At 42.3% G+C, this 12,114-nt stretch overlaps 1 protein-coding gene across 1 annotated transcript in view; it reads left to right on the forward strand.

Annotated features, from left to right (window-relative positions):
- Window positions 1-572: 572 nt before the first annotated feature.
- Window positions 573-12,114, forward strand: part of MRPL3 (mitochondrial ribosomal protein L3) — a 347,579-nt gene continuing 336,037 nt past the window's right edge. The window contains exon 1 of the mRNA XM_078663875.1: window positions 573-793. Coding sequence (XP_078520001.1) covers window positions 711-793 — 83 coding nt within the window. The 5' untranslated portion in view covers window positions 573-710. The remainder of the gene's footprint in view (window positions 794-12,114) is intronic.

Here is a 12,114-nt window from a genome sequence, read left to right on the forward strand (position 1 = left end):
TTCTGTTTAAAATATATGTTCTTTGCTTACAGTTGTAAACTAATAAATCTCACATAGGCATGACATATTGGCTTTGCCAACGCTTGTTTTAATGTACGAGAGAATCTATGTTTTACATACCGCAAATCGAGAACAATTTAATAAACCACGTAGTCTTCTTGTATTTCATTTCAGCTATTTTCGTGTACGCTTGATAATTTGGTAATCGTTTAGATTTCAGAATTACATGAACAACACAGCCCTAGCAAAAGCTGAAACGTCCGTTTGTTGAAAAGAAACATAAAATAATAATTGGCAAAAAACGTATTAAAGTCTTTCCGATAGAAGCTGACAATGACAAAAACCACCAACAAAATCTCAACATAACGCCGTAATATTTGAAAAGCCGTGGAAGAATTCAGGCAAATATGAAAAGTTAAACGAGGGATAGAAAGTTCTTAATACGTCAATAGGAAGCCATCGACAGGGAGAGCTGTTCAAAGATGGCCGACCGTATCGACATGAAAATATGGTCTTTTAGTTCCGTCTTTCACCACATCCTTAGATTACAAACCCTGAGTTCCGGAACCTTGGAGAGAGTTTGAAGAGACCGAGGGGAAATATTAGCGCGACGGACAGGAAGTGAAAGGTGACATTAGCAGGCATGGTCTGGGGCTCCTGTGCTGCAAAAAGTCCTGAGTGAGCAGTGAAATAGGGCAGTGGGGCAGATCATGGCATGTGCGCGGAGCTGCCGGTTGCTGGCGGGTCTAGGGGCTCAGTTGATGGGAAGGAGCGGCTCATCTGCTGTACAGAGGTGAGTGTAACCAGGATATGCATCCGAGTGACACAAACTGCACTTGGACTAGGTAACCCTCTGGAGCACTGATGGGAGCATGTTGGTTTCTCAGACTTACTCGAAGCAGTCGAACTAGCACAATAAATTAATGGAAAGCGCAAGCGCTCTACCCTGCCATCCCCTTCTGCCATTGAATGCCAAGGTGCAGTGTCCTAAACTAAGGGTAACTCGCACCCAACACCAAAATGCTTTCCACATTGGATTCCTTGCAATTTCAGTACACTTAATTTGCATTTATATTGCACTTACTACCCATGACGAGGCGTCGAAGTGCTTTATGGCGAGTGTTACTTGGACGCTACACGTGAGCTCAAAGTTACTGAGCTTAGTTCATTACTTTTTGGGGTTAGTCTTAAATGCTTATTCCATGCATTTATGCCAATTTTATTGTGGTACATTATTGACACAATTGTGATCATTAGTGGAGGTTATGTGAGAAGCAATTGCTTGCTTGAATTAATAGGATAGTTATGGTTTCTTAAAGAGCTTAAAACGGATACGCATGAGATTTGGAGAAACTTGTATACAAAAGAGGCAGTCGGAAGGAAGAGGTGAACAGTGTGCACCTTTTAAAAAATAGGGAATGGACGTTAGTAACCATAATAGATTATCAATAGAGTGTCAATTTTCAGGTGAGAATTTCTGCATGCAATTTGTGTATGTAACCTGTTGAAAATGAACACTTTTAAATTCTGCTTCTAAGAAATGTAGCATGCACAATCTGTCTAGGGGTAGTTAAGAGGTGACACAGATAAGTGAAAAGGAAACCCAGTTCTTGTTGAGACCTCTTTACTGTCAAGCAGTTTAACACATATTCACATTCTGTTACCTGTAATTACAACGGGAACACCCCAGAGAGACCTGTTTATTTATATACCTACAACAGCGTAATATTTAATACTGTAAAGAATCGTTACGGTTAATGCAGATCATATACACATAGATAAACTATACATACGATATAAAACATATGTTAAGTAAACACCCATCAACTTAAAAGTATAACACAGCACTAGATAAACACATTGTAGCTATCATTATTATAACTAGTCTATGTTTGTGACTCATTCAATGCCTGATTCAGAAGCTATTGCCCACTGCACCCATCTAAAAAGCACCCCCACAGAAAACACACCATGTCCAGCAGAATGAATGTGTCACCTTCACCTTCCAGCATGTACCTTGCTTCATTTTTAGTACACTTATAACGAGACATCACTCACAAAGTAGTGTGCTACTTGTCCACAAATGCGCTTTGGTGCCTCGTTGAGAGTATGAAGCTGTATATAAGTGAAACATCCATCCATTACACTGGAGCAAATGGGAGACATCCTAGTCTGTATTGTGGAGGAGCTATCTCATGACATCTGCTGTGGGCACTCCGCAGGTCACCTGTCTGAATCCTGGTGTACACTGTTCTGTCTTGAATCCATGAAACTATGTGATCCATAAAGCAAGGACTTTATGTTGGGGATGGGACATCCCATGATATACGTTTGTCGTTGGGGGCCTGGGGGGGTCAACAGATGGACACTCCACTGTCGGAAACAACAGTTGCTGCAGTGACATTAGGGAAAAGTTAAATCGATTTTGGAAAAAGGGGGTGGTGATGGACAGAGTTTCTGAATGATGCAGAATACTCTTACCAAGTCAAGAGATCATGGTTTTAATCCATCACCTGTTTTTTAGCTCATTGCACCATCCCAGCTCAGAACCTGGCTATATGCAAATTAGTCTGTTCCTGTCCCAGTGCATGATGGGAACAGGGCAAACCAAACTACCAAGCCAATTCTTATACTGGGAAGGAGACAAGCTTCCGGGGACCGGTTTCTGGCAAAAGGGAAAAGTTAATACATGGTCATGGGGGTCTACCTAGTGGCCAGTTCGAGTTACACCTTATCACTGTGTCAGTATTCATTCCCCAACCATGAGGCCTAGTACTCACAAGGTGCTCACCACAATCTAACAGACTTTTTGGCGCATTATTTTGCATAATGAACGTTTTGTGATCAAAATGATATTGCTTTTGTGGGCTAAAAAAGGTGCTATTACGGAGCGAGACCCAATGACAGGATTTGTTGGGTTCAGTGTTTCACTTACAGAAGAGCAGTAAAGCACTGGGTATCTTCACTATTTGTTTTATGGCTGTAGAGTTTTTGTGACTCACTACATGCTGCTGCGAAGATGCCACAGATCTCTTGGGGTAGGCGGAGCAATGTCTTTTTACAGACTTCAGAGAAATAACAGGTGGTCTAGAAATGTAATCTGATGCGTTCATGCCTTTGTACAATTAAATGCTTTGGTATATAAGCAAATATTAAAAATTCTGGTTGGTTTACTAAAGATCTGAGAGAGAGTTAATTGAAGTGATATTAGAATTGTTTTATATATGTGGCAGACGATTCTTATTTTCAGAAAAAGAGTAGCATGACTATGTACATTTGTTCGCCCTATGGATTATATGGCCAGGAATTTCAAAAGCATAACACATTGTTTTAGGGGGGGAAAGCTGTCTATAGGGTGTTTTTGTTCTAATGTGAAATTGTCTTTTCTTTGTTCAATGGTCCTTCAGAAATCCATTTCCAGATCACTGATATCTAGAGGAGATAAAACGTTCTTTTAATTAGAAAATGCAGATGGTACTAAAAGACTGAAAATGCATCCTATAATAAGATGTTGGGTATCAAACAAATGGTGCGTTAAATTGAGAGGTTGGAGAAAGAGAGGTGGGGTTGGGAGTTGAGGTAGTGAGAAAGATGTGAGATAGAGAAATGAGGTAGAGCTAGTGGTTAGTTGGAGAGCTGTGAAGTAAAGAGGGCCGAGAGAGAGGTAAAGAGAGACGAGGAATAGAAAGATGAAGAGAGCAAGCTAATTATGGCAGAGATGTGAAAAAGATTGAAGAACTGAGATGGAAACAGAACACCAAGGGTTGGTACGGGAATGTCCCCTGTACGATATACAATTGTGTCCCCTGTATGCCTGAATTGCATACTTGTGATCCTTATTTGGGTCATGCCACACCCTAATCCGGTGTATGCGTATTGACCAGTCTTGACAGCAGTAGGTTCTGGATCTAGTCCTGAACTGGGAGGGGGGTCACCCTCAAAGTGACAGGGGACTACTCTCCCAGTCGCCGGTTTCATGCTTGGAGTGCAATGGTGGCAGCTTACCTTGTTAACGAATTGTGCTAATAGGCTTATACCCTTGAGACATGAATGCATGTTTCAGGCCCATTTATCTAAAGTTCTGCGCTGAAGACGAACCTGGAATCCTAAATACAATATCCTGTGCATTGTAAGTGTGCATGTGCTAGACTTGATAATGTGCCATGCACGAAGGAGCTAGGCCTCGGTGTTCCATTTTAGAAGCCCACAGCCTGGACCAAGGTAAAAGAGACAGAGAGCATTTGTGTATTGCGGGCATCTCTTAGATGGGAGCGGGAAACACCAGATGCTGTGGTGATAAAAGGGGAGACCGACTTTCTTTAGAAGTGCCAGGCCCTTCTTATGCATTGGATTGGACATGACTCTAACTGCTGCTGACCTTAGGTAGATGGCAGGGGTACAGAGTGAGACCTGCAGTATTCCTTCTTAGGGTAAAGAGTCCTTAGAAGGGGCACAGATTATTGTCTCCCTTATTTCTGTGAGGAGGGGTGGTAAATACCTAGGTTCAGCCTGCTCTCACCTCATTGTACTTCTGTGTCGGGCACTCCACCTGGAGACTGTCTTGCTGGGCATAGCATCCTTGCAGATAGAGGCTTAGCCTAGAAGGTGACCTGACCAGGGTTTATATTGGGAGCAAACCCAAACAGTTTCCAAGGAAACCGTCCTGAAATAGAAATCCTCCGTCTGCGAACCTGGCCTTGTATAAAGATGGGACCTCAAGACCCATCTTTGCTTGTTGTGGTCTCCTCTACATAGGATGGGGAAATCCACATATTACTCAATGACTACTATGCAGCCAAGGGCTGGTGTCTTGCTTACAACTAACACCCCAGAGGTGAGGGAAGACCGATTGGCGTCCATTCAGAAGGGGGAATTACTGGACTGTTCTGGGTGCTAATATATCCATCATCTGAGCAAAGAAAGAAAGTGCTAACCCTACAGGAGTAACAAATCATGGAGGGGTTGCTGTTCTTGACCCTGGTGGAGGTTTCTTCTCACTGAGACTGCATTTACAGTGGGAAAGTGCCCTGAGCCCTAAGGCCACTTAAAGAGAATCAGCAAAACCCTGGTATTTTCCTATGGGAAGTGCGGACCTTCTAGGTGGGGAAAACCCACATGGAGGGGGGTCTTCATCATCTAGGCAGGGAACACCCCTGTGTACCTGTCCTGCCTTTTGCCTACCACGTGCTCCACCCCATAGGTTTTACTCTAAGGGTGTCGTAGTGGTAGCAAATGGCCAACTCAGCATTGGTTACTGGTTTAGAAATGCCAACCTGAGCACAACATGGAAGAGGTGGTATGCACACCGTATTCAAAAAGTCATTGCTTAATCCATAAGTCTTTAAACATCCTTGGCAATTTGCGTGCAAAACTGGGCAGTGCCTTGCCCTCACAGCACCATCATTAAATGCAACCATGTGGGGAGCGCATAGTCAACGCTCCACTCCCAGATGCACTGCGCATTTCTGGATACCAGATCCAACTATTCGTCATCCATTTAACCTTGATTTATATTCATCCTATTTTGACCGAAATGTTAACGTGCTTTCTTCCTCTTTAGAATTGATCCACATATGAAACAAATTGTATTTGGGAAACTTCTCATATTCACAAGTGCCCATCCAGGCTTCATTGAAAATACGATCCAATACAACAGGTAGTTCAAAGCAGCAGTTCTTTATTCCAACCCAATGCATTTCGGGCTTTCACTAGCCCTTCGTCAGGGGTAACTGAAAGTTAACAATAGCAAAAAATTACTTTAATATTTTTCCTTATTCATTGCATCAATCTCGATATTACCCAACATATTCATCATTTAATGATTCTCATTTCATTAATTTAGTGCCCGATTTTCATCTAGTGTCCGTGCTCTATTACTTTAAATCTGTGACTGTCATATACATATTAAAACTAAGTATATCTCTCTACATTAATCTAATCAGACTTAGCCTCTAACAATCATGTATTATACCCTACGGCGGGAACTAACGCTAATATGGTAGATGGGGGAAGGTAGTAAGTTACGAACATGCGAAATAGGAATGATTTAAAATGTGAAAAGAATGGGGTTTGATCTTCCGGATGTTAGTTCCCGCCGTAGGGCATAATACATGATTGTTAGAGGCTAAGTCTGATTAGATTAATGTAGAGAGATATACTTAGTTTTAATATGTATATGACAGTCACAGATTTAAAGTAATAGAGCACGGACACTAGATGAAAATCGGGCACTAAATTAATGAAATGAGAATCATTAAATGATGAATATGTTGGGTAATATCGAGATTGATGCAATGAATAAGGAAAAATATTAAAGTAATTTTTTGCTATTGTTAACTTTCAGTTACCCCTGACGAAGGGCTAGTGAAAGCCCGAAATGCATTGGGTTGGAATAAAGAACTGCTGCTTTGAACTACCTGTTGTATTGGATCGTATTTTCAATGAAGCCTGGATGGGCACTTGTGAATATGAGAAGTTTCCCAAATACAATTTGTTTCATATGTGGATTAATTCTAAAGAGGAAGAAAGCACGTTAACATTTCGGTCAAAATAGGATGAATATAAATCAAGGTGAAATGGATGACGAATAGTTGGATCTGGTATCCAGAAATGCGCAGTGCATCTGGGAGTGGAGCGTTGACTATGCGCTCCCCACATGGTTGCAACCTGAGCACAACAGCAAATGCACACTCACTGGTCTGCAATGCGAGGCGTGATAGATGTTTGAAAGCTGTTCTGGTGGGTGGCACAGTAAGTGCTGTTTCCCACCATTAGCCAGTGCATTACCTGCCATATGTATGTGGTGTACCTTTTTGACATGGCACTCAAATGCGCCACACCTAAAACAATCAAGTAAGCACCCCTTCCTAGCATGGGTAGGAAGGGCCCTTGTGCTTTCACATTGCATTACTGTGGGAAAGCGCCCAGAGTCCTAAGGCCGTGAAAAGAGAATTTGCAAAAACCAGGAGGAGAAAAAGCAAAAGGTTTTAGGGAAATCCCCTAAGAAGGGACATGTCCAACATGGCCCATGTTACCCCACATGTGGACTGTGTTGACCTCCGGCATTGCAAAGTGTGACTTTGGGTCAGAAAATGTGTATAAGATATAAGTGACCCATGAAGTTCTCTGGGTTGCCTCCTGAAGATTCAAGGTTATCAACCTCAAGGCACTGTGTGCTGAAGATAGCACCTGGCTTTCGCTGCGTTGAAGAATTGTCATCAGCTACTGTTTTGCTGTTGCTCTTTAAAAGGTGTGGCATGTACTTTTTAGAATATCGGAGTGAGTCGCCCCATGCGTTAAGTTGCTGTTGGAGTGCAGAAGTGAGACGCTATCTGCAGCTCATTGCCTACCTCCTAAAAGAGTTCCTTTGCAAGTAGCCTCTGTTCCTGCTGCAACCCATCAAGCAATGCACTGCACAGCCAAGTGCTGCTTTGCTCCGACGAGTGCTGCATGGTTAATGAAGGCTTGATCCTGCTGCCGTGGGAGCACTGAATGTGTCCCTGAGCTGCTGCTATGAACTTGGTGAGACTGCACAGGCCTTGGCCCGAGAGACTCCATGCCAATGCAAACGATGGAGAGCATGAGCTGCATCCTTAGAATTATTTCAAACGCTGAACCTGGAAAGGGGGATCCCAGTGGAAAGGGGGCACCCACTAAAGACGGGTGCAGACCCAGATGGCAGAGGCCTCTAGGGCACAGAGACAAGCACCAATGAACTGGGTATTCGTGTATTATTGTGTAGTGAAATTCTATGTTTTCTTTGTAATAAAGTACTTGTTTTTTCTATGAAAAAGAAACACTGGGCTGGACATTGCTCTTATTGTGCTGCTGGGAGCATGGTCTTGATTATTGAGCCTGGGTAACCCCTACACCAACTGCCATCCCTTCTACTGAAATTCAGTTGTGGGAAATGTTGTACTAGGCCTAGTTTACAGAGCCATATTAGGGTAGGCTCTGGGACAGCAGTGGTAAAAGGCCTCAACCCCTACAGCTGTTGGCCCAGTAACCCCTTGCTGCCTGTGGCCTCCCGAATGTGGTCTGACACCAAGTTTCGTTGAGAGGCATGAGGTGGAGGTAGGCACAGAGAAGTAAAGAAAGCGGGGAGCCCCGTTAGAGATCATTGGGAGAGGTGGGGAAGAGAGGTATATTGAGAGAGAGGTGAGGTAGAATTGAAGGGGGTAGGGATGCAGAGAGGGTAAATGCAGGGGTCAGGCCGAAGGTGAGGTGAAGTAAAGTGAGACAGAAATATTATTGTGTGATTTGCCTCCAGCTTCCTGAGCGTGCAAAGGTTTAAGGACATGATCAACTGTCATGTTTAAAAAAAAAAAAAAATTGTTTATGCACAGAATTCTCACTTTTTATGAGTCCTCCCTCCTAGAAGACGGGGCCCCTGGGTTGGTACCCACTTTGCCCATACCGTAAAACGGACTTGCCACTACGTAGTAATGAAGACTGAGGTTTAAGCACTGTTTAAATAGATACATAACCATCCTTTGTTTTTGTGATGTACCAGCTGCCTGTCCTATTTGTTTTTCCGTGTCTCGTGGTCTTCTCTGCAGGCCCCAGGAAATCCAGTGTCATTCCTTGCATGTCTCGTGATGTGTTTACCCTTACATCAATAGTTTTCCGTCACGCTCTGTGTTTATCTTTCCAGTTGAACTGACGTTCAGATGGAAGTGGTTTTGTAGCAAGCTGCACATTGGGGGTTCCAAAAGAATAAATGCTTACCGTCATTCTTTTTTATTGAGTGCTTGGATTTCGCATTTCTACACCCTGTGTATATACCAAGTTTTGTGCTCTTGCATGTATGTTTGTGTATGTGGGCAGTAGAAAAAATAGATTTCATCACTGTATGACTGACAGGATGTCAGTGGTCTTTTCCCACCAAGTCTGGGAAATATTTGACTCGGTGGAATGTCCATTAATCAGGGTTGGTGTCCCCGCAATGCGAGTTAAGTTATCTTAGAATGGCTTTGTTATGCTTCAATCCAATAAAACTCTTGCAAATTCAAGGACATATTTTCATTGGCAAGGAGTATTCTCACCATATCAGTGTTTGTCTTGAGGGACCTTTATTGAAAGGGAAGAAGTGGGGATCGTTCGGCTGTACTTTGTTTTCACTTCTAAGGACAACAATATGCGTTCTCTTTGTGTAATAAACATGTGAATAAATAAATAAAAATGAGTTAAAAAAAAATATATAATGCGAAATGCTCTACAAGCTTTGTGAAAACTAGCAGGCAACTAGCATTGACAAAGTGAAATGATCTGGCTTGCATTTTGATTCCTCACCAAAGCATAAAAAAGTCTGCTGAAGTTAAAGATCGCTTTTTGAATACAATGCACATGGAAAAAAACAAATTGAAAGAATGATTATTTAGAGTAGCTTTTAGATGTCAAATAGTACCTTCTGGACTCAGCTGCAAACAGTTCATTGGAGGCAGAAAGATACCCCAAGCAGCCAACATCATTATGTGAAAGGGAAATACTCCGCTGGGCGAAACCAAACCCCACTTTATTTATGTATTATTTGAAGAATTGGTTACAGGTCATTCAGGCGGCTGCACTGTTGAGCCAGGCCCTAAAAATAAGGCACATCATTGGCGTGTATTGATCTTGGTACACATCTCTTATCACCACAGGTTCGAGCCCCTCTGGGTAGAGCTGTCCTTTAGCAGTACAGTGGAGTCAAGAGGTAACCGTTAAGGTTCTCCCCAACGATTTTGAAGGGAGTGGAAGCAAAATGTTCTGTTCATGTTTCAAGTGTAACCTTTCTGTACTAGTCTACACAACTGTTAAAACTTACTAACTACTCTGCTTTAGATTTTCTCTGGCAAATAAAGACAGCAGTGGTTTATCCCCCCCTCCTTTTTTTTTTTTTATTATCCCAAAAAATAAAAACCTTTCTTGACCCAAACATATTTTGAATTTTAACAAGGTATTTTTAGGCCGCAAATGTAGACCGAATTAGACCTGGTGTATATGCTTGATGACATGCTATGGGTGATACTGATGATTCGGACGATATTGCTTGCTTTTCAGCTGCCTTTTCCATCTTTTAGCATAATATTTTGTTCCACTACCCTCGGTTGTCCAACTAAAAAGTGTAACTGTTCTGGGTTGGATCCTTATTAAGCTAGCCTACTCAAGCCGTCATATTCTCCCTTGTTTACCTCCAAATTTTAGTCAAGGAAGTGTGATCTCCATCAGGGATGTGCTCTTTCTCTTAACCTTGAATGTGTTCTTTCAGCCACGGCTTGATGTGTCCAATTGTGGGAATTCCGCCTTTGCATGTTTTCTGATAGCACCAAGATATTAAACATTTTTTTATCTGACATATTGTCTCGTTGTCCTGTTACCACAGTGTATGATGGCCACGTGCCTGTATCACCACACCGTTATTAAAGTTAAGTGCAGATAAGACAATGGTTGTCCGCAGGCAGATCTCTGAGGTCTATCTTTCCTGCAGTTTGAAAAAAGCAGCTCTGCCACTCTGGTTGATCACATTAAATTAAATGTGGGCTTTTAATTTGATACTGATCTCTGCCTTCCTGCCGATTCATTGCTCCTTGGGTGAACTGATATTTTCACTTCAGTTAATAACAGACTCCATGCAGCCTGGAGCTGCATGGTCTCTCTGTCCCTGGAGTTGGCTTCTGCCCTTCTTTTTTAAAATTTGTAAATAGTACAGAATGCACTGCATGTTTACCGCATCATACTTGTCAATTTGTTCATGTGATAACTACTTTTGGTGGTTTCTGCTTCCTCCCAAGGTCCTCTCTGATCAAGACCCTTGTTTTACATACGCCCTAGTCTACAGAATAGCTCTATCGTTGATAAACAACAAGTTAGTCATCTATGTCCCATCCGCATATCCGTGTTCTTCTACACTGTGCCTCCTGTACTTATCTCCTTTTTAGGTGTCAACTTGCCACTCTCCTTTTTTTCTGTACTTGCTGTTCTGTGAAACAAACTCCTGTTGGGATCAAGAGCCAATTTGACATTTTTTTCCTTTTTTTGTAAGAGTAGGCTATCCCATCCTTTGCATTCAACAGTTATCACAAAGTGAATTTAGGCCTGTGATCAAAGCAAGCAGGTCAACAGGCTGTCCTTCTGAGCCTTGTCCACCGCAAATCTTCAAAAACATTCTTCTATCTACATCTGCTGCCACACCATTAAGAAAAATCATCAATAGTTCATTAACTTCAGGACTCTTTCCAGAAGAATTTAAAAAAAGGCCCACATACACCCATTATTAAAGAAAACAAACCTGGACCTACATGACACACACAACTACAGACCAATTACAAATGGACCTTTTCTAGTCAAACTGATAGGAGCAGCATTTGCCCAGTGGTCACAATTTATTTAAGATAATTCCATACTTTCTGACTTCCAAACAGGTTTCTGTCTAGGAAGAGGCACAGAATCTGCCCCCATTTCCATCTTGGACGACCTTACAAACACAATAGACCAGAATGGGGTCGCTGTACCACTTCTCTTGGACCGTTCAGCTGCCTTTGTCACAGTTGACAATGTCACTGTAATCCAAAGACTACACTAAGCCAGCATACAGGGGACTGCTCTCAACTGGATCACATCATACCTTCAAAAAAGGACAAATGTCATCCATACTCCCTTGTTCTCATCTAAACCGTTCTTTACAAAAGCAGGGGTCCCTCAAGGCTCTATCATCTCACCCATGCTTTTCAACATCTACATGAAATCATTCCCGGCAATGATCAATACATTTCAGCACACATGATATAACAATGCAAATGGCACACAAATACTCCTTAAATTGGACAGCTCCAAAGACATTGGACACTCAAAATCTTCAGTTGCATCAGAGCCATTGATAAGTGGATGACATGGAGACACCTCAAATTGAATGCTTCCAAAACATAAATACTCACATATGGTGATTGGAAAAATCATGACCCACTCTGCTCCTGGCCTGATGAACTGGGACCACCTCCTACAGTATCTAAGAAAGTTAGAAACCTTGGAATGGCCATGGACTTCAAATTATCAGTGCAGGCCCAGGTGGACAAGTAAGCAAGATCAAGCTTCAATACCATGAAAACTCTGTGACTCATCGTCCCACACCTAGGA

This window comes from Lissotriton helveticus, chromosome 10 (genome assembly GCF_964261635.1).
Source record: "Lissotriton helveticus chromosome 10, aLisHel1.1, whole genome shotgun sequence".
Taxonomy (NCBI): domain Eukaryota; kingdom Metazoa; phylum Chordata; class Amphibia; order Caudata; family Salamandridae; genus Lissotriton; species Lissotriton helveticus.